This window comes from Macaca nemestrina, chromosome 1 (assembly GCF_043159975.1).
Source record: "Macaca nemestrina isolate mMacNem1 chromosome 1, mMacNem.hap1, whole genome shotgun sequence".
Taxonomy (NCBI): domain Eukaryota; kingdom Metazoa; phylum Chordata; class Mammalia; order Primates; family Cercopithecidae; genus Macaca; species Macaca nemestrina.
This window is the reverse complement of record NC_092125.1, coordinates 218741525-218765686: the sequence shown is the minus strand read 5'-3', so window position 1 is coordinate 218765686 and position 24162 is coordinate 218741525. Positions and strand designations below refer to the sequence as shown.

The window sequence follows — 24162 nt, the reverse complement described above, 5'->3', positions numbered from 1 at the left end:
TGGGGATGCGTTGAGCAGTGGACAGTATTTTAATCCTCCTGGTGGATAGAGTAGAGTCTCTTTGTGGCAATGGATGGCTTAGTAGTGCTTGTTAAAGTCACCCACATAATTCACCAGGCCACTTCAGGGTTATGTTTGGGAAAGCTGTATATAATACTTGAGTATGGGCTTTGAAATCCGACAGTTGTTCCAATTGCAGTTTTCTTCTTCTTCTTTTTTTTATTTTAAGAGACAAGATCTTATTCTGTTTCCCAGGCTGGAGTGCTGTGGTACAATCATAGCTCACTGCAACCGTGAACTCCTGGGCTCAGGTGATCCTCCTGCTTCAGTCTCCCAAATAGTTGAGACTACAGGCATATGCTACCATGCCAGCTAATTATTATTATTATTATTATTATTTTAGAGGTGGGGTCTTGTTGTGTTGCCCAGTCTGGCTTTGCATTCCTGGCCTCAAACAATCTTCCTACCTCATCCTCCCAAAGTGTTGTTATTACAGGCGTGAGCCACGGCACCCAGCCTGCATAGGATCATTTTGATTCTCCTGAGTTTGATTCCTCCTTGCAAATAAATAAATTTTCGTTTATAAATACAGTTAATGACCGGGCGCATTGGCTCACTCTGTAATCCCAGCACTTTAGGGGGCAGAGACGGGCGGATCACAGAGTCAGGAGATTGAGACCATGCTGGCTAACACGGCGAAACCCTGTCTCTACTAAAAATACCAAAAAAAAAAAAAAAAAAAAAAATTAGCTGGGCATGGTGGCAGGAGCCTGTAGTCCCAGCTAGTCAGGAGGCCTAGGCAGGAGAATGGCGTGAACCCGGGAGGCGGAGCTTGCAGTGAGCCGAGATCCCGCCACTTCACTCCACCTGGGGCGACAGAGCGAGACTCCGTCTCAATAAATAAATAAATAAATGCAGTTAGAATGTGCCTCTGCTCCCAGGAGACTGTTCATGTATCTCTGAATATACTGATAGTCAAATTTCTGAAACTGGAAAATTAAAGAGTAAGTTGTTGACAGTGGCTTCACAGTGTTGATGCTATGCTGTAAGAGCCTGTCTACCTGCCATTTCTCTTGGCATACCTCTTTTTTCTTGTTGCACACCTCAACCTGTGATGCTTATCACTTCTGGTTTATGTGTTTTTCCAAGCAGTCTCACAAGTTATAATATGATTCCCAGTTGTTTTGCAGAAAATCTGTGTTGATGCTGATGTACTTTTACTGTGAAATACGTGCTTAAATAAGGGTGTGTGAATGGGATGATGGGAGTGACAGTTGCAGTCTGTTGAAATGTGGTTCTTTTTGTTTGTTTGTTTTTGTTTTTTAAGAGGCAGGGTCTTACTCTGTCCCCAGGCTGGAGTGCAGTGGTACAACCGCAGCTCACTACAGCCTGGACCTCCTGGGCTTAAGCAATCCTCCTGCCTCAGACTCCTAAGTAGCTGGGACTACAGTCACATGCTACCATGGCTGGCCATTTAAAAAATTTTTTTAGATATGGATTCTCACTATGTTGCCCAGGCTGATCTCAAACTCCAGGGCTTAACCCAGCTTGTGGGAGTTATATCTTACCGCTCAAGGTCATTGCCAAGGTATGATTTTTTCACACACAAAAAATCTGCAACCGCTGGCCTAAATGGGTTAAGTGATGCTCCCGCCTCAGCCTCCCCAAGTGCTAGGATTACAGGTGTGAGCCATCATACCAGATCTGAAATGTTTTTTAACTCAGCGGATTGAGCATTAAGAACTTAATAGTGGCCAGGCGCGGTGGCTCAAGCCTGTAATCCCAGCACTTTGGGAGACCAAGATGGGCGGATCACAAGGTCAGGAGATCGAGACCATCCTGGCTAACACGGTGAAACCCCGTCTGTACTAAAAAAAATACAAATAACTAGCTGGGCGTGGTGGCGGGCGCCTGTAGTCCCAGCTACTCGGGAGGCTGAGGCAGGAGAATGGCGTAAACCTGGGAGGCAGAGCTTGCAGTGAGCTGAGATCTGGCCACTGCACTCCAGCCTGGGCGACACAGCGAGACTCCGTCTCAAAAAAAAAAAAAAAAAAAGAACTTAATAGTATTTTTTCAAGTCATGCATAAAACTTGTATAATTGGGCCTACATATTTGCTCATATTCAGAATTCGATTTTGGTAGGAACTCATTTTCGTGTTCTATTCCTCATGTCTATAAATTCTGAGAGCAGATATGACAGAATCACTTTTTTTCCAGTTTAAATGCTGTGTTTTCAGTTTTTATTTCAGGTAACCTTACTATGAAAGCTGTAAGGAAACATAGAATGATAATGTTAGCAGAGAGAACTGGAAGGGACAGCTGTAATGATGATCTAGCCCACCTGCTTGCTTGACACATGGAAAGGGTGAGGCCTGGACCTGCTGAGTGTCATGCCCCTTGCATGGAGTTACTGGCAGAGCCAGGGTAGAACTCAGGTTCCTCAGTTCGCATGTGGCCTGGTGAAAAGTGAATCATTAGGAGGAAAACCTTTCAAAGCCTGAGTTTATTCTGAATGCCTTTCTGGAGTATGTAATAATGCAGGGCAGATTTTATGTTTTTTCGTAATAAAATTATAGGGTACCTTTGTTCTTTCTATCTATAGTATGTTATTTCATCTGTTTGTGCTCTCAGGTTTTCTTCAGTATGATTACACATCATAAAATATTTTTATTAGTAGTACATTCCTAATTCTTTTTTTCCACTTGTATTTAGTTGTTATTTTCTTAGTTTCACTTTATTTTCCAGTCTTGCCCCCCGCCCCGCCCCGCCACCAAGACGGAGTCTTGCTTGCCCAGACTAGAGTGCAGTGGTGCGATCTCAGTACTGCAACCTTTGCCTCCCGGGTTTAAGCAATTCTCCTGCCTCAGCCTCTGGAGTAGCTGGGATTACAGGTGCGTGCCACCACACCTGGCTAGTTTTTGTATTTTTAGTAGAGACAGAGTTTCACCATGTTGGCCAGGCTGGTCTCGAATCCCTGACCTCGTGATCCACCTGCCTTGGCCTCCCAAAGTGCTGGGATTACAGGCGTGAGCCACCGTGCCCAGCCCAGAGTGATACAACTTTGGGAATGGTAGAAGAGAAGGAAGAATGCAGTGCAGGAAGGATGATGTTTGGGAACCTTTTGCCAGTGTACAAGATTATTTCAAAGTGTACACTTTATTTAGTAGTACTGTAGTTAGTTAGCATACCCAGAATAAATCATTCCCTTTTCCTCCCTGCTAAAAATTAAATCTAAAATTATATCCATTTTCATAAATTCATTCTTTAGTTCATCAAATATTTGAGCATCAGTTATATAAGAGGCCCTGTTCTAAGCATTTATGATCTGGTGAATGAAACAAAGTCCTTGTCCTCAAGTAGTTTACATTTAATGGGGCAGAAGGACAATAAATAAATAAATATATATTGTGTTAGTCGAGAGTATATTTTAAATAACATATTAGGGAAGAACTCTAAAGAGTAATGTTTGATCAGAGACGTAAAAGGAAAAAAAGGAGTTGAAAAAGAACATTCCTCAGGTAGAGAAAACAAGAGAAACAGCCCTGAAGGGGAAGTTGATCCCTGGTATTTGAGGAACAGCAGTCATAGTGAAAGACAAGTCAGAAGGAGAGCCAGGGGCCAAATTGTTTGGTCCTGGTCGGTGACGGGAAGGACTGTGGGTTTTGTTCTGGATGTGGTGGGAATCCACTGGAGGGTTTGAACGGAGTGTGACATCTGATTCAGAGGAAAACTGGTCCTTCTGCTTTGTGCTCTGTTACTTCTCAGTGCATTATACTGTTGTGTATCTTTTCTTGTTGTAGATCGTCTATGCTGAAAGACCTCTCACAGACAACCACAGATCGTTGGCTTCTTATGGCTTGAAAGATGGGGACGTTGTGATTTTACGACAGAAGGAGAATGCAGACCCTCGACCTCCAGTGCAGTTCCCAAGTAAGACATCTGGTGGTTGAGCATCCCCCAGCACAGCCATCACCAGGTAGCAGAGCGTAGCGCCTCAGAGTTTTGGATTTGCTTTGGATTCAGACTGCAGAATACAGATCCTGACTCTGCCTTTTCCCTGCTGTGTAACCTTGAACAAGCATTTTAACGTCTCTAAATTGGTTTCCTCTTCTATAAGATAGGTGCCATAATTAACCCCAACTCCTAAAGCTGACGTGAGGCTAATGCATGTAAAATCTTCAGCACATAGCAAGCCCTCAATAAATATTAGCTTCTGTTATCAGTGATAATTATACAATAATCTTTATCCTTGGGAAGGACTTGAAAGAATGCGTAAGCCTATGATTTTGCTACTTTGTGTCTGTCCTTCAGTGGCCAAGCCTTTCTGGAGCATTTTATAGCCAGCCAGGCACTTGGAGCTGCATTTCACATGATCTCATAACTTGATTGTGTGAGGATTTACATAATTATTTGCATAATAATTTATAATTATGAAGCCAGATTTTAAATGATGTCTTTAAAGTTACATGACTATTAAGTGAGGGCACAGGAATTAAAATGTGATGTTTTTTCCATTATGCTGAACTTGATAAACATTTTTTTTTTTTTTTTTTTTTTTTTTTTTTTTTTTTTTTTTTTTTTTTTTTTTTTTTTTGAGACGGAGTCTCGCTGTGTCTCCCAGGCTGGAGTGCAGTGGCATGATCTCAGCTCACTGCAAGCTCCGCCTCCCGGGTTCACGCCATTCTCCCGCCTCAGCCTCCCAAGTAGCTGGGACTACAGGCGCCCGCTACCACGCCCGGCTAGTTTTTTGTATTTTTAGTAGAGACGGGGTTTCACCATGTTAGCCAGGATAGTCTTGATCTCCTGACCTCGTGATCCACCCGCCTCGGCCTCCCAAAGTGCTGGGATTACAGGCTTGAGCCACCGCGCCCGGCCTTGAACTTGATAAACATTAAGCAACTTGACCACCAAGTTGTGGTTCTTTCCTACCAACTGTGTTAATCACATACAAAGAAACATTTATCTATCTTTGATGCTCCTTTTATAATAGATGTTTATGGTCTGAAATCTGTGCACTGGGATTTAGTAGGTTCTATGTCACTAAAATAATATGCAGAATTGTGTGGATGTGAACGTGTGTGTGTACTGGATAGACAGAGGGTCATACCTTTGTTCAGATACTTGAAGTGGCTTATGGATCCACAAAGTGTTTTATAAGGTCTTAATGTGAAACAGCTTGGTGAAATGTGTGGTTTTTTTCCATTCCCTGCCATATTCAGATAGATTTTCTTAAATAGTGTTTAGCCCGTAGGTCACCAGTTTTAAAGTTTATGGTGACAGATGCTGGCAGAGTCTGGGTGATGACAGACTGACTGCAGCTTTAACCACAGTGTTTCCATTCAGCCTGAAACTGGAGCTTACTGAGACCATCAAGGACTGGCTCCACCAGATCTGGAAGACATTAGTCCCTTGGGGCCACAGTTAAACTTTAGAAAGAAGTTAAAACTTCTTTCTAAAGAAGTTAAACGTATTTAAACAACTGTGACAATCAGTAAAAACAACATCTTCCTTTGGTTAATTTGATGAGATTGTTAATTCTGGAATTCACTTCTTCCCCCACCACCCCCCCGTATTGTTGCATATGGACAAGAGAGCCAACGGGTTGGGGCGGGAGTGATCTGGTCTATTAAGTAAACATGTTTTTGAGAATTACTCTGAAGTGAATGGACTCTCAAGATAATGTATAACGGGTGGAGATAAAATGTCTTGACCTGCAAAGAGGGCCCACCCATATATGTTTTTTCCTGGCTGGTATAGATTAGCTACCTCACAGAGATCATCCTGTTAACTTCACCTTTTCCTTGGTTGGGAGTTGAAGAAAGTGGCTAATTGAACCCCTGCTAAAGGGTAGAAATGTTACATCATGAGTTTAAGCTTTCTCTTTTTCTATCTGAGGTCCAGAAAGGCTTCAGGATAGTCCCAGACTTGAGACAAGTTTGTTTGTTTTTTGGTTTTTTAGTTTATATAAAATCCTTAATAGTGCAAGGATTGTGCTATAATTCTGATCACTGTGAAATTGCTTAGTGTACTGTCATTTATAACATTAAACACAATTATCTCTAAGAACAGTACTCATTGTTCAGACAAGTTTGACCATCAAATATATTTTTTGGAGTTGAAGGAATGTTCATTGACTCAGGCCTAGCCCCTCATTCTGGCTCTCCTTGTTTACTTTTCTTTTTCATTTTTCTTTTTTAAATAACAGTTTTATTGAGATACAATTCATGCATTTAATTTTTGTTTACTATATTCATGAGTTGTGTAACCATCACCACAATCCATTTTAGCATATTTCCATTACCTTAAAAATAAATCCTATACCCATTTATAGTCATCTCCCATTTCCCCCTAGGCTCCGCAGCCTAGACAACTACAGGTCTACTTTCTGTCTCTATGTATTTACCTATTTGGGACATTTCATATAAATGGGGTCATACAATGTGTGAGTCCTTTGTGTAAGAATTAAAATTCCCTTTTATTTTCCTTTCAGTTTAGTAAGGTCAGCCGAGCCTGGCATATAGAACCTGGGAGTTCTGGCTTCTAAAATATAGTAGCTTTTGGTGTAATCAGCACTGAGAACCTATGCAAGTCCCTTTTCTTCTTTTTTTTTTTTTTGAGACGGAGTCTCGCTCTGTAGCCCAGGCTGGAGTGCAGTGGCCGGATCTCAGCTCACTGCAAGCTCCGCCTCCCGGGTTCACGCCCTTCTCCCGCCTCAGCCTCCCGAGTAGCTGGGACTACAGGCGCCGCCACCTCGCCCGGCTAGTTTTTTGTATTTCTTAGCAGAGACGGGGTTTCACCGTGTTAGCCAGGATGGTCTCGGTCTCCTGACCTCGTGATCCACCCGTCTCGGCCTCCCAAAGTGCTGGGATTACAGGCTTGAGCCACCGCGCCCGGCCCTTTTCTTCTTTTCTATAAAATGATGACACTGTTTAGCCCCCCAGGGGCATGAGAAGAGTTAGCAGAGATGCACAGATGAAAGTATAAATTCAGAGAACTATTAAGAACTTCCCTGAGCCAATACGTTTAGCACTGACTTGCAGAATTTAGCATCTAATATTTATGCTGCTCACTTGATATATATAATATCCTTTGATCCGGCTGGGCAGGGTGGCTCACTCTTATAATCCCAGCACTTTGGGAGCCTGAGGTGGGTGGATCAACTGAGGTCAGGAGTTCGAGACCAGCCTGGCCAACATGGTAAAATCCCATCTCTACTAAAAATACAAAAAATTAGGTGGGCTTAGTGGCAGACGCCTGTAATCGCAGTTACTCAGGAGGCTGAGGCAGAAGAATCACTTGAACCCAGGAGGCAGAGGTTGCAGTGAGGCAAGATCGCGCCGTTGCACTCCAGCCTGGGCAATAAGGCAAGACTCTGTCTCAAAAAAAAAAAAAAAAAAACAAAAAATTCTTTAATCCAAGCACCAAGGCTGTTTGAACCATATGTCAGACCAGAGTAGGATTTTTCTCAAGAACAACATCCAGACTTATGCAATTATATTTATTGAAACTAGCTTTAATTTTTTTTTTTTTGAAACAAAGTTTCATTCTTCTTCTTTTTTTTTTTTTTTTTTTTTTGAGACAGAATCTCACTCTGTCGCCCAGCCTGGAGTGCAGTGGCCAGATCTCAGCTCACTACAAGCTCCGCCTGCCGGGTTTACGCCATTCTCCTGCCTCAGCCTCCTGAGTAGCTGGGACTATAGGCGCCCACCACCTCGCCCGGCTAGTTTTTTGTATTTTTTAGTAGAGACGGGGTTTCACCGTGTTAGCCAGGATGGTCTCGGTCTCCTCACCTCGTGATCCGCCTGTCTCGGCCTCCCAAAGTGCTGGGATTACGGGCTTGAGCCACCGCGCCCGGCAAAGTTTCATTCTTGTCGCCTGGGCTGGAGTGCAATGACACGATCTTGGCTCACTGCAACCTCCGCCTCCCGGGTTGAAACGATTCTCCTGCCTCAGCCTCCCAAGTAGCTGGGATTACAGACGACTGCCACCACCCCCGGCTAATTTTTGTATATTTAGTAGAGATGGGGTTTCACCATGTTGACCAGGCTGGTCTGGAACTTCTGACCTCAGGTGATCCAGCTGCCTTGGCCTCCCAAAGTGCTGGGATTACAGGTGTGAGCCCCCGCACCCGGCGGCTTTAATTATTTAAAAACATAAATTAAAAACCTGATGTCTATTGTGAGATATTTTATAAGCTAAAAATTTGGGGTTACTACTGTCACCTTCCCCTTATTTTTCTTCTTTCCTATTGATTCACTCTCAGCCTGCAGTCTTCATATTCAGAGTCAACATGAGAAAGAACAAGGGTAAAGTCTACAGTTACCTTTGCTGTTATCATGTACCATGTATGAGCAAGTGTTCTGCTGTTTCCTTCAAGTGCTTGTTTTTGTAGAGTAATTTGAGTAAACTGAATTGATTTTCCCCAACAGACTTACCCCGAATAGATTTCAGTAGTATAGCTGTGCCTGGCACATCAAGTCCCCGGCAGCGCCAGCCACCAGGAACACAGCAGTCCCACTCATCTCCTGGAGAAATAACTTCATCTCCTCAGGGCTTGGACAATCCAGCCTTGCTCCGAGGTATGTTGCTGGCCAACCCGCATGAGCTGTCCTTGCTGAAGGAACGCAATCCACCCCTGGCAGAAGCTCTGCTCAGTGGAGACCTTGGTAAGCTTATAAATTTGGAAGGCTGTTAGGCTGGCCTGAGGTGAAGAAGCTGTGTCATAGCAAATGTGAAGAGATTCAAGCAACACTGTGTCAAATGATTTATTGAACATACCAGTTTTTTCTCTGTGAGAGGTAGATTAGTGCTAAAGTCAAAGGCTGAGTTAATTGGAATCAGCAATAGAGTTTTCGGAGTGAAATCCATCTAGGCCACCCCCCTCGGTTTACTTTTTGTTTTCCTCATTGTTTTGGCAGCGCATAACCTAGGTACTGATTTTTTTTTTTTTTTTTTTTTTTTGAGACGGAGTCTCGCTGTGTCGCCCGGGCTGGAGTGCAGTGGCCGGATCTCAGCTCACTGCAAGCTCCGCCTCCGGGGTTTACGCCATTCTCCTGCCTCATCCTCCCGAGTAGCTGGGACTACAGGCGCCCGCCACCTCGCCCGGCTAGTTTTTTGTATTTTTTAGTAGAGACGGGGTTTCACCGTGTTAGCCAGGATGGTCTCTATCTCCTGACCTCGTGATCCACCCATCTCGGCCTCCCAAAGTGCTGGGATTACAGGCTTGAGCCACCGCGCCCGGCCATTTTTTTTTTTTTTTTTTGAGATGGAGTCTTGCTCTGTTACCCAGGCTGGAGTGCAGTGGCGCAGTCTTGGCTCACTGCCAGATCTGCCTCCCAGGTTCACACCATTCTCCCGCCTCAGCCTCCTGAGTAGCTGGAACTACAGGTGCCTGCCGCCACGCCTGGGCCAATTTTTTGTTTTTAGTAGAGATGGGGTTTCACCGTGTTAGCCAGGATGGTCTCGATCTCCTGACCTCGTGATCCGCCTGCCTCAGCCTCTCAAAGTGCTGAGATTACAGGCGTAAGCCACCGTGCCCGGCCGGTACTGATATTTTAACCTGTTAGATCTTCAATTAAAGAGCACCAACAAGCCAGCTGATGCCAGCTGGCATTTTTTTTTTAGTTACAGGAAACAGGTTCAGTGCCCTGTATGGCAAAATGAAATCACCTTAACCTCAGTGTACTGCAAGTTATTTTTTGTATTTTTTTGTAGAGATGGAGTTTTGCCATATTGTCCAGGCTGGTTTCAAATTCTTGGGCTCAAGCAGCCTGCCTGCCTTGGCCTCCCAGAGTGCTGGGATTACAGGCATGAGCTGTCGCACTCAGCCAACTTTTAGCCATCTTTATGAATCGAGTTTTCTCTGTAAATTGCTCTCATTTTACTCTTGGATTTATGAGTTAAATTGGGTTAAGTCTAAAAACATAACAGACACTTAATGACTCATTCCTCAATTGACTGTCTTTAAATTGGCAATCTTTACCTTACAGTGAAATACGTAGATTTTAAATATACAATTCCTTGAGTTTTGACAAACTCCTGTAAGCCCAATCAAGACACAGGACATTTCTCTCACTCCGGAAAGTTCCACTATGTTCCTTGCTAGTCAGTTTCCTCTCCTTATAGGTTACTACTGTTTTGATAATCTTACAGTTTAGTTTCGCCTGTCTTCATGTATATGGAATAATAGAGTGTCTGCTCTTTCGTGTTAGGCATTTTTTTTTTTTTTTTTTTTTTTGAGAGGGAGTCTCACTCTGTCTCCGAGGCTGTAGTGCAGTGGTGCGATCTCTGCTCACTGCAACCTTCACCTCCTGGGTTCAAGCAATTCTCCCACCTCAGCCTCCCAAGTACCTGGGACTACAGGCGTACACCACCACACCCAGCTAATTGTTGTATTATTAGTAGATAATACATGTTGGCCAGACTGGTCCCAAACTCCTGGCCACCATGTTGGCCAGACTGGTCCCAAACTCCTAACGTCGTGATCCACCTGTCTGGGCCTCCCAAAGTACTTTTCACTCAACTTACTGCTTTTTAGATCCATCTGTATTGTGTGCATTAGTAGTTCAGATAAACCTTGTCACAATATCTTTTAATTTCTTATGTCAGTATGTCTAATCACCAAAGACCGTGATGATGAGGCATTTAAGTTTGCACACTTAAACGTACCACCATTTAAGACATTGCAAAATAGGCCGGGCACGGTGGATCACCTGAGGTCAGGAGTTCAACACCAGCCTGGCCAACATTGTGAAACCCCATCTCTACTAAAAATACAAAAAATTAGCTGGACGTGGTGGCAGGCGCCTGTAATCCCAGCTACTTGGGAGGCTGAGGCAGGAGAATCACTTGAACTCGGGAGGTGGAGGTTCTAGTGAGCCGAGATTGCGCCATTGCACTCTGGCCTGGGCAACAAGATTGAAACTCCGTCTCAAAAAAAGAGACAAATTGCAAAATAGATTCTTGTTGTAATGTACATCTTGTAGCAAGCAGTGTTTTCTCTAATTTTCCTGCCTATTATTTCATCAGAACACACAAAATGTAGGTAGACTAACAATAGTTTATACTTAATTTATCTGGCTTAAGGCAGGGCATATTATAAAGGAAATGAAACTAGAAGAGGAAAAGGAGATTATATAATGCTGTATTTTGTTTCTAGGTAATAGGACAATGAAGACAATGGGGAGCAACGGGGAGGGGAGGAGTGGGGACATTCATCTGCCACATGATCACTCCCCACCGTTTTAAATTGGAAAGTTGTTACCTCTAAGTAGAAACAATATGATAGATAACATTCTTATAAAAGATTTTTGCAAATACTTTTTTTTTTTTTAAGACAGGGTCTCACCATGTCACCCAGGCTGGAGTGTGTGGTGCCATCACAGCTCACTGCAGCCTCGACCTCCTGGACTCAAGCCATCCCCCCACACTTGAACCCCCACCCAACAGTAGCTGGGACTACAGGCATGCACCACCATGCTCGGCTAATTTTTATATTTTTTGTAGAGACAAGGTCTTGCTATGTTGCCCAGGCTGGTCTCGAACTCCTAGGCTCAAATGGTCCTCCCACCTCAGCCTCCCAAAGTGTCAAGATTACAGGTGTGAGCTACCACACCCAGCCACAAATACTTTCTTTATGCTGAATTTAAATGACGAAATAGCCTTGACTCAGAATAGAAAGTAAATGTAATTGCTCATTTCAAATAAGCTTTAGGCATCCTCTCTGCATCTTACAGTTGTAGTTTGAGAAATTGTTTGGTGTGGGAAAGTATTGATAAAGGTTGAAAATACAGCGGTATTTAAGATTTTTCTCCCTTATTTTTGTAGAGAAATTCTCTAGAGTCCTGGTGGAGCAGCAGCAGGACCGAGCCCGGAGAGAGCAAGAAAGGATTCGTCTGTTTTCTGCTGATCCCTTTGACCTTGAAGCTCAGGCAAAGATAGAAGAAGATATCAGGTAATGAATGATCTGTTCATCTAAAGAACAAGACTCAGAGACTCCAGATTTCCCAAACTGCAGGGTATCTAACATTAGTTGGGCATCTGCTTGGAGGCAGCTTCTCTGTTTTGCAGTTGAGATAGTAACCTCAGTCTTTTAGTTTAGTCTCTCCTCTTTCATTTTCTACGCATTTCGATTCGACATGACAAAGATATAGGTACTGAGTTTAATGACTTTCTGTTCTAAAATTTTAAGGAAGACTCCCTGACTAGCAGACAGAGCATCATAACACAGTTCTAGATAAATGACCCCCAGACTGAGCAGAAGCCACCCTCTGGTGAGACCGCAAGGCTGGTTGCATATTACATGGGCTGATTTGACCCTCTTTCTTTAGACATATTGTGTAAGTCCTGACTAAATCCAGGGCTTAAACATGATTGGATTAGAGAGGGCTCTGAGCTGATGGAACATTGGTAGTCCTAAGTCTGTTTTCCTGCTGCATTTCTTGTACTGGCCTCAGTGGATAAACTGAATATTGGACATGTTTCCAGCCCTCAGTTTCTGTAATGCAGTGGTTCTCACCTGGGGCTATAGTAAAATCATATGAGAAGCTTTTAAAAATGCAGATGCTTGGGCTCTTCTCCCAAATCTGATGAATCAGAATTGTTGGGCATGGAGCTCAGGCAAGGACAGTGACGCCATTCTGGCCTCAGTCACACTGATAGTCACAAGCAAGATTCTGTTCAGTCATTCTCTGAAAAAAAGGACAGCTGCTTTTCCCACCTCAAGTCAGTTTTTGTTTGCTAATTGTGAAAAAGTATAACTAAGAAGAGGATAACAGCAATGATACTTACACTTAGACTACTTAGCCTTTTAGGGACTGTGTCGTCATTTCGGTTACTTAAATGAAGCCTAACTTGGTCATTGTATTACACTATCAACTTAGAAATCAAATCATGCTTTTTTAAACTTCTCATTCTTTTTATCTTTTTTCTTTTTTTTTTTTTTTTGAGACAAGGTCTCACTCTGTCACCCAGGCTGGAGTACATTGGCACAATAACAGCTTATTGCAGCCTGGACCTCCCCTAGACTGAGGTGTTCCTCTTACCTTAGCCTCCCAAATAGCTGGGAATACAGGCATCCGCCACCATGCCCAGCTAATTTTTTCATTTTTTGAAGAGACAGGATTTCACCATCTTGCCCAGGCTGGTCTTGAACTCCTGAGCTCACGCAATCCACGCGCCTCAGCCTCCCAAAGTGCTGGGATTATAGACATGAGCCACAGCACTTAGCCCTTCCTTCTTCTTCTTTTTCATTTTTCTTTTCTTTTTTTTTTTTTTTTGAGACGGAGTCTCGCTCTGCCGCCCAGGCTGGAGTGCAGTGGCCGGATCTCAGCTCACTGCAAGCTCTGCCTCCCGGGTTCACGCCATTCTCCTGCCTCAGCCTCCCGAGTAGCTGGGACTACAGGCGCCGCCACCTCGCCCGGCTAGTTTTTTGTATTTTTTAAAGTAGAGACGGGGTTTCACCGTGTCAGCCAGGATGGTCTCGATCTCCTGACCTTGTGATCCGCCCGTCTCGGCCTCCGAAAGTGCTGGGATTACAGGCTTGAGCCACCGCGCCTGGCCTTTTTTTTTTTTTTTTTGAGACAAGGTTTTGCCATGTTGGCCAGGCTAGTCTCAAACTCCTGACCTCAATTGATCTCCCACCTCAGCCTCTCAAAGTGCTGGGATTACAAGTGTGAGCACCATGCCCTGCCTCATACTCTTCTTACTACATTTGAAATCAGAAATACAGGCTAGTCATGGTGGCTCATGCCTATAATCCCAACACTTTGCTCGAAGCGAGGAGTTTTGAGACCAGCCTGGGCAGCAAAGTGAGACTCTGTCTTTACAAAAAATAAAATAAATTAGCCAGGTGTGGTGGCATGCACCTTCTGTCCTAGCTACTCAGGCGGCTGAGGCAGGAAGATCCCTCAAGCCCAGGAGTTGGAGGCTGCAGTAAGCTATGATTGCATTCCAACCTGGGCAAGAGAGTGAGACCCCCATCTTAGGGGAAAAAAAAAAGAAATATAATTGTACACTAGAATTAATTGACAGCCCTAAGTCATTATGAAACTTCATCTCAAAAAAATAAGAGAAATGAAATAGATAGTGTCCATATGGCTCATGTTTCTTTCTAGGTCTTGAGTGAAGGAAATGGGGTAACACATCTGTTCTCTTCCCCACCCCCTGCTCAAGATGGAGTCTTGTTCTGTCGCCCAGGCCTGAGTGCAGTGGCACAATTTCAGCTCATTGCAACCTCCTTCTCCCAGGTTCAAGCGATTCTCCTGCCTCAGCCTTCTGAGTAGGTGGGATTACAGGCATGCACCACCACGCCAGGCTATTTTGGTATTTTTAGTAAAGACGGGGTTTCACCATCATGGCCAGGCTGGTCTCGAACTCCTGACCTCAGGTGATTCGCCCTCCTCATCCTGCCAATGTGCTGGGATTACAGGTGTGAGCCATTGCACCTGACCACATTTACTCTTTGAAAGGTGAAAACCTTGTACCTCTGAAGAGACTCTCTACATATGGACCCCAGAAAAGCCAAAGTAGCTGGTGTTATTGCAGAGGATTTTTTGTTGAAACTCATTTGGGTTGGAGTCCATGCAAGATGAAGTATACAATTAATTTTAGGTTATTTCTGTGTTTAATAATGTGCAATAGCATAAAACCTGTGTAATTATATCAAATGTCTGTTAAAGTTTCATTTGGCTTGTTACACTAGTGATTACACAGGGTACGTGAACACCGAGGTTCGATAGCTTTCATATTTGCCTAAAGGAAGGTGCCTTTGACTTTCTGAGTTTAAATTTTGTTGCAAAATGGCTGATAAAGCCATCAGTTCACTTGAGCTCGATGATTATTATGAAAAGGGCAGAAACTATAGTTAGAGCCAGAGTCAGCAGAGTTTTGTTTATTTGGGCCTCTGACATCTAGACTGCAGTGCAGTGGTACGATCATGGCTCCTAGCCTCAACTTCTCGGACTCAGGTGATCTTCCCCCATCAACCTCCCGAGTAGCTGGGTCTATAGGCACACCACCACATCTGGCTAATTTTTCTTGTATTTTGTAGAGACGAGGTTTCACCATGTTGCCCAGTCATGTCTTAAAGTCCTGGGCTCGAGTGATCTGTCCAACTCCCAGAGTGCTTGGATTATAGGTGTGAGCCACCTATAATGCTTGGCCTGAGGTTTATTTTTTGTTTGTTTGTTTAAGAGACAGGGTCAGCACCATAAAACAGGGCAAAAAAAAAAAAAGGGGGGGGCCGTGTCTTGCTCTGTCGTCTAGGCTGGAATGCAGTGGTACCATCATAGCTCACTGCAGCCTCAGCCTCCCAGGCCCAAGCAATCTCTTGCCTCAGTCTCCTGAATAGCTGGGACTACAGGCTTGTGCTACCACGCCCAGCTAATTTTAGTGATAGGGTCTCACTGTGTTGCCCAGGCTGGTGTCAAACTCCTGGCCTCGAGTGATCCTCCTGCCTTGGCCTCCCATAGTGCTGGGATTATAGGCACACAGCAGTGCCTGGCTTTAGTGGACTTTCTACAAATGGGCAGATAGTAAGTATTTTAGTCTTTGCAGACCAGACCATACAATCTGTGTTGCTCATGTTCAACTCCACCACTGCCATGTGAAAGCAGCCATAGATAATAGGACAGTATGTAAATGCATGATACTACTGTGTTTCCATAAAACTTTTTTTGCCTAAACAGCAGACTATGATTTACCAACCCTGAATTTACAGTGTAGTTTATCCCGAATCTTAGAACCTGTTCTGTTAGTGTCTCAGTCTTCAGGTAAGTTGCCCAGCCTCTAACCTAGTTTCCATTAATGTTGGTAGTATTTGATAATGTTTTTAAAAGGAGATTGATTCATGCTGTTTTAAGGGAGTAGAAAAAAATTGGGAATAAACATGAGATGTTGAAGTAAGCAATAACTCCCTTTTGTTGTTTTTCTCATGTAAGAATTAGAGTTGTGTTTATTTTTTTGTTTTTTTTTTTTCCTTTTGGTGGGGAAAGATGGGGTTTCACTGTGTTGCCCAGGCTGGTCTGAAACTCGAGCTCAAACTCCTGAGCTCAAGGGATCCACCTACTTTGGCCTTCCAAAGTGCTGGAACTACAGGTGTGAGCCACTGCACCTGGCATGTTGATTTTTTTTTTTTTTTTTTTTTTTTTTGAGATGGTGTCTCACTCTGTCACCCAGGCTGGAGTGTAGTGGCACGATCTCGGCTCACTGCAACCTCCGCCTCCCAGGTTCAAGTGGTTCTACTGCCTCAGCTTCCTGAGTTGCTGGGATTACAGGCGCCTGCCACCACGCCCAACTAATTTTTGTATATTTAGTAGAGATGGGGTTTCACCATGTAAGCCAGGCTGGTATTGAACTCCTGACCTCAGGTGATCCACCCGTCTTGGCCTCCCAAAGTGTTGGGATTACAGGCGTGAGCCACTGTGCCTAGCCAGCATGTTGAATTTTTAAACCTATCGTTTCATGGATCAAATGAACTATGAAACACATGTAGTTTTAAGCGATGGATGCAGTTTTTTTGTAGCATAAGCTGTTATATGAGCACTGTATACTAGATGCTTTGTACCTCTCAGCAACGTAGGTAACAATTATCCTCAGTATACAGATTAGAAAACCCAGTCCTGCAGATAAAGCAGCACAAGAAGTTGAAATATTTGTGTTTTCTGTTTGCGAACTTTTTGTAATGTTCTGGGCTTAGGAAATGTATTCAGATACCCAATAAATCCTCAGTTAAAATTGGAACATTCCCAGAGTTCTAACATTCTGCCAGAAAAATGAGGTTGTGACCCTTGCTCTCCAGTTTCTTATTTCTGAATATATAAAAGCAGCTCAGTGTTTTACATAGGGTAATTTTTATGCCTTTAGATTTTCTGCCAGCTGTTTATCTTACTGCCTCCTAGGAAATGATCTCTTGCCCCATATAGCACCAGTTTTTCTATGACTCGGCTGCTGTGCTTGGGGCAAAAGATATGTACAAATCTGTTTTTTAATATTGTGACTTTGAAACTGATTTCTCTCCATGGAATTAATGTTTTCAGTGTCCCTGGTCTTGTTCTGTTACAGGCAACAGAACATTGAGGAAAACATGACAATAGCTATGGAAGAGGCTCCGGAAAGTTTTGGCCAAGTAGTGATGCTTTATATTAACTGCAAAGTGAATGGACATCCTGTGAAAGCCTTTGTTGACTCAGGTGACGTCTCTGTCTTTTATTTCTTGGTCTCCCCTCCAACATCCTTACCTGACATGGGAGAAGGGGAGGCTCAAGCATCTGTTCAGATGGCTGTAGTTTTTTGTTTTTTTTTTTTTTTTGAGATGGGGTCTTGCTCTGTTACCCAGGCTGAAGTGCAGTGGCGCGATCTTGGCTCACTGCAACCTCTGTCTCCTGGGTTCAAGCGAATTCTCCAGCCTCAGCCTCCCGAGTAGCTGGGATTACAGGCGCCTACCACAGCACCCGGCTAATTTTTATATTTTTGGTCGAGATGAGGTTTCACCATGTTGGTCAGCCTGGTCTTGAACTCCTGACCTCAGGTGATCCACCACGCCCTGCCCAGATGGCTGTAGTTCTTTAGGCTGCTAACTCACCAGCCTAACTCACCAGCCTGGGACTTACTGTTTCACTTGCCAGGCATTCTGTTGGTATTAGGTTTCTTTCTTTAATCATTTCTTAACCAGTTTTGTATTTTGTGATGTCTCCTTTATCTTCCTAGCTCCCCTTGTCTAGCATCCTGAATTTCTTGGATATTTCTGTAAAAAATTGGGAATACATAGGTTTAGAAGAAGGAGCTATAAAAGGAGCTGTGTAGGGTGTAATCAAACACATTTCAGCCTAGCCTGTGCACCAACACTTTGCCAAGATTTGGGAGGAGTGTAAGGGTATCTGGGTGTGGTTCTTACCCTTAAAGAACTTAACCAGGTAAGGAGACAGGGATTCTTCTGCTTGAGGGTCCAGGTAATTTACATACTAGTTGGCACCTTTTCTGTCAGTAACAACTGTTTGCTTTTTAGTAAAACTACACCATGCAGCATTTTGTGGGTGTATGACTGGTCTCATGCATCTTAATTCTGGGTGTCTCACTCAAGACTGTAAGAAAAGTGAGTTCCTAGAGTAGAAAAATCCCCTGCTCAAATAATATTTTCCTCCTTGGCTATGTATTTCTATGTAAAAAGAAAGAAAGTATTTTCTTTCATTTGTTCATCTACGCATTCCTGAGCACATGCTGGGTTTCAGCTTTCTCTCTCTCATTTTTTAAAGAGAGAGTCTGTGTCACCCAGGCTAGAGTGCAGTGGTGCGATCAGCTCACTTCAGCCTCCAACTCCTGGGCTCAAGTGATCTCCAGCCTCAGCCTCCCAAGTAGCTGGAACTACAGACATGTGCAACCATACCTGGCTGATTTTTTTAACTTTTTGTAGAGAGAATTCCCCTGAATTGTGCAGGCTGATAGGGAGCTCCTGACCTCAACTCTCATTAAGAGTTTGTACCTTGAGACTGGGTGTAGTGGCTCATACCTGTAATTTTGGGAGGGTGAGATGCGTGAATTGCTTGAGCCCAGGAGTTTTGAGACCAGCCTGGGCAACATGGGGAAACCTCGCCTTTACAAAAAATACAAAAATTAGCCGGGTGTGGTGGTGCATACCTGTAGTCCCAGCTACTTCAGGTGAACGTTGGAGCCTGTGGTGACTGCAGAGTTCAGGGCTGCAGTGAGCTGTGATCGTGCCACTGTGCCCCAGCCTGGGTAAGTGAGACCCAGCCTTCAGGGGGAAAAAAAAAAAAAAAAGAAGTTTGTATCTTGAGATACATTCCTGGGAGAAGTAAATTTACTGATTATTCCGTTTTAAAAATGTCTGTTGTGTGTAGGGCCTTGTGCTGAGTGCTTCGTGATAAGACTTAGTGGCTGGAGCCTCAGAGGGCCCCTGTGAGAGTGAAAGACAAATACATAGGAGATGCTAATAGAATACTCAGTGTGTATTGATTCCTTATTGTGTGCCAAGCACCATGCTAGGTGCTCAATGTAATCATCTTACTCAATTTTATTTCATCCTCAGAACAGCTCTATGTACTTTGTTCTACTATAGTTCCTATCTTATCCATAAGGAAACTTAGATATAGAGAAGATCAAGTCACGCTTCCAGGTATACAGAGTTCGTGAGTGGTGGGCTTTGGATTCAACCCCAGGTCCCCTTGATGCCAGAAATCTCAACCACTGTGCAAAACTCAGGTGAATGTTGGATGGCTATAGAGACCACTTTCTCACTCTGACCGAGGCGTTCAGGAGAGTCTTTCCAAAAGACAGCGTTCGAGCTGAGGCTTTGGAAAATGCAGGAGAGCAGTGAAAGGGGCCCTTCTCACCCTGGGTTGCTTACTTTAATAACTTGCTTTTGTAGATTAAAGTTAAAAAGGAGGAAGAAAAAGAGAGAGCTGCCTTTCCAAATTCCCTTTTCCTTCATTATTTCTGGGCCTTTTAAAATCTAACCTTTCTCAAATACCAAGAACTTTTATTTCTTATAAAGTGTAGGGTACCTGTGAGTAATATGAGCAGAAGTGTTGGAATTGAGTGAGAGGCAAAGTCATTGCAAAAGGGCAGTCAGTTGAGGAGGAAGTGGGTCTTGAGCTGGATCTTGAAGCATCGGTGGAATTCAGAAAAAAAAGCAGGAGAGAGGGAGTATTTTACTGGAGGATCACAGTGAGTGAATGGTAAAGGCGACATTCATATTCCTCCTGCTGAAGCAGAGGGTTTAGAGTAGTTAGAATGTAAGGATCTGAAGCTGTGGTGATGGTAGTTTGAAACTAATCTCATAAGGAGTGGAAACCATTGAGGACTTCTAAGCAGATGAAGAAGTAAGTGATTTGAAAATGGTACTGTTGGCCCAGTGCAGTGGCTCAAACCTGTAATCCCAGCACTTTGGGAGGCGGGTAGATCACTTGAGGTCAGGAGTTCAAGACCAGCCTGGCCAACATGGTGAAACCCCATCTCTACTAAAAATACAAAATCAGCCAGGCATGATGGTGGCACGCCTGTAATCCTACTGCTTAGGAGGCTGAGGCAGCAGAATCACTTGAACCCAGGAGGCAGAGGTTGCATTGTGCTGAGATTACACCACTGTACTGCACTCCAGCCTGGGTAACAGAGCAAGACTGTGTTTCCAAAAAAAAAAAAAAAGTGGTATTTTAGGAAAACTAAAGGTAGATACAGATCTGGAGAATTCTGTACCCCTATGGGTCACAACAATTTCCTTTCTTTACGCATCCACGGAGTGGTTTGGAAGCCAGAACAATTGTCCTCTTGCAAGAGAATGGCAGGGTGAGCCAGGCTGATCGCTATGGTTAGAAGAAAGAGCATCAGGACAGGCGTGGTGGCTCACGCCTGTAATCCCAGAACTTTGGGAGGCCAAAGCGGGTGGATCACCTGAGGTCAGGAGTTCGAGACCAGTCTGGCCAACACAGTGAAGCCCCGTCTCTACTAAAAATACAAAAATTAGCCGGGCGTGGTGGCACTTGCCTATAATCCCAGCTACTTGGGAGGCTGAGGCAGGAGAATCGCTTGAACGTGGGAGGTGGAGCTTGCAGTGAACCAAGATTGTGCCATTGCAGTCCAGCCTGGGCAACAAGAGTAAAACTCGGCTGGGCGCAGTGGCTCACGCCTGTAATCCCAGCACTTTGGAAGGCGGAGGCGGGAGGTCAGGAGATCGAGACCATCTTGGCTAACACGGTGAAACCTCGTCTCTACTAAAAATACAAAAAATTAGCCGGGCTTGGTGGCAGGCACCTGTAGTCTCAGCTCTTCGGGAGGCTGAGGCAGGAGAATGGCGCGAACCCAGGAGGCAGAGATTGCAGTGAGCCGAGATCGAGATCGCACCACTGCACTCCAGCCTGGGTGACAGAGCGAGACTCCGTCTCGAAAAAAAGACGAAAAAAGGGCATCAGAAATTGCATAGACCTTATTTACAGGTTTGAGAGAAGAAAGAAGACTAGAAGAGTCAAAAGTGAATAATGCACAGGTTTTATGGCTGTGAGAAAATAATCCCATCGGCAAAGACAGAGAAATCCAAAGTGGGAATTATTTGGGGAGAAGGAGTTTTATGCCTGTTGGCTTTGACAGAAATGTCCAGTGCACAAGAATGTAGAATTAGAGTTTCAGGGAGAAATTAGGACAGTAAATATTATAGAAGCGACTGTCTTCTACATAGGCCGACCCGCCGAGTATGTGTTTCTGGGAGAGAAAATAGCCTAAGTGCCCTCCTATTTAAAGGGAAGAGAGTCTAATTGTTGGAGCAGAGTATGGAAGTCCACTTCTAAATTTTGGGAGACTGCATGATTTATTAATAGTAGACTATAGTGTCCCAGTGTGAGGTTTTTGTTTTTAATTTTATTTTTTGAGCAGATAAAGTAGTAAATAATGTACTTACTTGCTTACATAGTGAGATGGGATATTACTATGTTGCTCAAGCTGGTTTCCCACTCCTTGGAGGTGATCCTCCTGTCTTGGCCTCCTAAAGTACGATTGCAGGCGTGAGCCACTACACCCAGCCCAAAGTTTGATATAAAAACAACTTGATAGGGCCGGACACCGTGGCTCACACCTGTAATCCCAACACTTTGGGAGGCTGAGGTGGGCAGATCACTTGTGGTGAGGAGTTCCAGACCAGCCTGGCCAAAGTGGTGAAACCCCGTCCCTACTAAAAATACAAAAATTAGCTGGACGTGTCGGGCACGGTGGCTCATGCCTGTAATCTCAGCCCTTTGGGAGGCCGAGGCGGATGGATCATGAGGTCAGATCGAGACCATCCTGGCTAACACTGTGAAACCCCATCTCTACTAAAAATACAAAAAATTAGCCGGGCGTGGTAGCGGACAGTACTCGGGAGGCTGAGGCAGGAAAATGGCGTGCACCCAGGAGGCAGAGCTTGCAGTGAGCCGAGACTGCGCCACTGCACTCCAGCCTGAGTGACAGAGTGAGACTCCATCTCAAAAAAAAAAAAAAAAAAATTAGCTGGACGTGATGGCACAAGCTTGTTAATCCCAGGTACTCAGGAGGCTGAGGCAGGAGAATCGTTTGAAGCCAGGAGGCGACGGCTTAAAGATACTCGGTAAAAAGTGCAAAGTACTGCTAATTTAGCATTGCCATCTGTAGACACGGGACATCATTGCTTTCTACTGGTAAAGTTTTAAAATGTCATTTAATTATTATATTGCTACAACATATTCTTCGCTCAATGTCAAATTTTATATAGTGTTTCAGATTACAGAGTAGAACTGAAAGTTGATGAGGCAGGCCTGGACACTTGCTAGGTAGAAATGATTTTGTAGAGAGAAAAGCCTTGGGGTGTACTTGGTTTTTGTTTTATTATTAATTAGTGCTATATTTTGAGTCTTCTCACAAAGTGGATTTGTTTTTATTGTCTGATGTTTCTCTACTTCTCCAGGTGCCCAGATGACTATTATGAGCCAAGCTTGTGCAGAAAGGTGTAATATAATGAGACTGGTGGATCGTCGGTGGGCAGGGATTGCCAAAGGAGTGGGCACCCAGAAGATTATTGGAAGGGTACATCTAGGTGAGCAAAAGGCACTGGGGCTTGCTGTCTTTCTGTAGGCTATTTGTAGGTTGGGTAGTAGATTTTCAAGTTTTTAGAGGGTTTTTTGTTCTTATTTTGTTGTTGTTTTAAATTTCTTTTGTGTGGGTATGTCTGAGCCAGCAAGCCTAATTTCTAGAAGTTTTAAATCCTGTGTTCTGTCAAAGTTATGTGTTTCTGCTGGTTACAAAAAAACTAGTCTCTTCTACGTTTCTATTTCCTGAAAAGCTAATCCCTTTCCATTATTTTAGCTGATTTATTTTGATACTTACCTGCATATTTCTAAATAACATGTTTATTTTGCTGTTTACTTGTATGACTGTGTTTGAGAGCTGAGCCATCTAATTGAATGTGATTGCTTTTCTTTCGTGGCTAGTATTATTTTCTCTTAGAATTAATAATTGTCCTGTTTTTCTCACTTGGTTTCTTGCGTAGTATTCATCCTAGACATTTCCTAATTATGTAAATCTCCTTTAAATTGATTCAAACACACCCAATAGCCTGTACATTTCATCCTGTCAAAGACACTTCTTGAGCCTGGACCGGCAGTTTCAGGCCTGCTTCAGAGCTGTTGTTTTGGAATTTGACTTGACTGAGTCCTGCAGATTCCTTTCTCCTCTGTCTTGTGTTGGATTACATGAATCCCTTGTCTTCCTCTTTTTTATCTGCTCCTCAGTTTATTGGAGCGCATCTTCCAGTAACTTTCTTAGAAGAGGTGTGTGGCAGTAAATTGAGACTAAGTATCAGACGTGTCTTTTTTCTCTACCTTCTACTCGTCTGCCTAGGTTGGAAATCATTTTCCTTCACAATTTTGAGGCATTGCCCCTTAACCTTTTCACTGTCAGTGTTGCTGTAGTGAGGGTGGATTCTGTTCCGATTCTTGATCCTTTATGTGAAAACTTTCTTTTTCTTTTCTGTTTTTTTGAAACAGTCTTTGTTCTGTCGCCCAGGCTGGAGTGCAGTGGCGCGATCTCGGCTCACTGCAACGTCCACCTCCCGAGTTCAAGCGATCCTCCTGACTCAGCCTCCCTGAGTAGCTGGGATCACAGGCGTGCACCACCACACCTAGCTAATTTTTGTGTTCTCGCCATATTGGCCAGGATGATCTCTCTCAAATTCCTGTCGTCAAGTGATCGATCCGCCCACCAGGCCTCCCGAAGGGCTGGGATTATGGCTTGAGCCACCGTGCCCAGCCTTGTTTTTCTCCTTTGAAGCTTATAGATCTTCCCTTTGACCTCAGCGTTTTGAATTTCCACAATGGATGCTTGGGTGTGGATCTCTTCTCATATACTGTACTAGGTACTTGGTAACCTGTATAGTCTAGATGCTCACATCCCTCCGTTCTGGGGACTTTCTCTAAATGATTTTGACGATGATTTTCTCCCCTCCGGAATGTCTGTTATTCACATAGGATAATCTATCCTGGTCTTGTCCTCTAGTTTTCTTCTTTTTTGTTTTTCTGTGGGATTTCTTCAACTTTGTCTTCCAGCCTTTGTGTTGCATTTTGTATTTGTTTGTGTTTTACTTTATATGGTTTTCATAAATGTCTTGTGATCCTTGGCATCAGCTCACATTGAAGAGTGGGCCACTGGCT

At 43.9% G+C, this 24162-nt stretch overlaps 1 protein-coding gene across 2 annotated transcripts in view; it reads left to right on the top strand.

Moving 5' to 3' along the window:
* Positions 1–24162, top strand: part of LOC105473217 (DNA damage inducible 1 homolog 2) — a 54197-nt gene that overhangs the window by 5438 nt on the left and 24597 nt on the right. For both annotated transcript variants that reach the window (XM_071100214.1, XM_011726884.3), the window contains exons 2-6: positions 3802–3931; positions 8431–8667; positions 11828–11954; positions 17063–17190; positions 22422–22550. In XM_071100214.1, coding sequence (XP_070956315.1) covers positions 3802–3931; positions 8431–8667; positions 11828–11954; positions 17063–17190; positions 22422–22550 — 751 coding nt within the window. The remainder of the gene's footprint in view (positions 1–3801; positions 3932–8430; positions 8668–11827; positions 11955–17062; positions 17191–22421; positions 22551–24162) is intronic.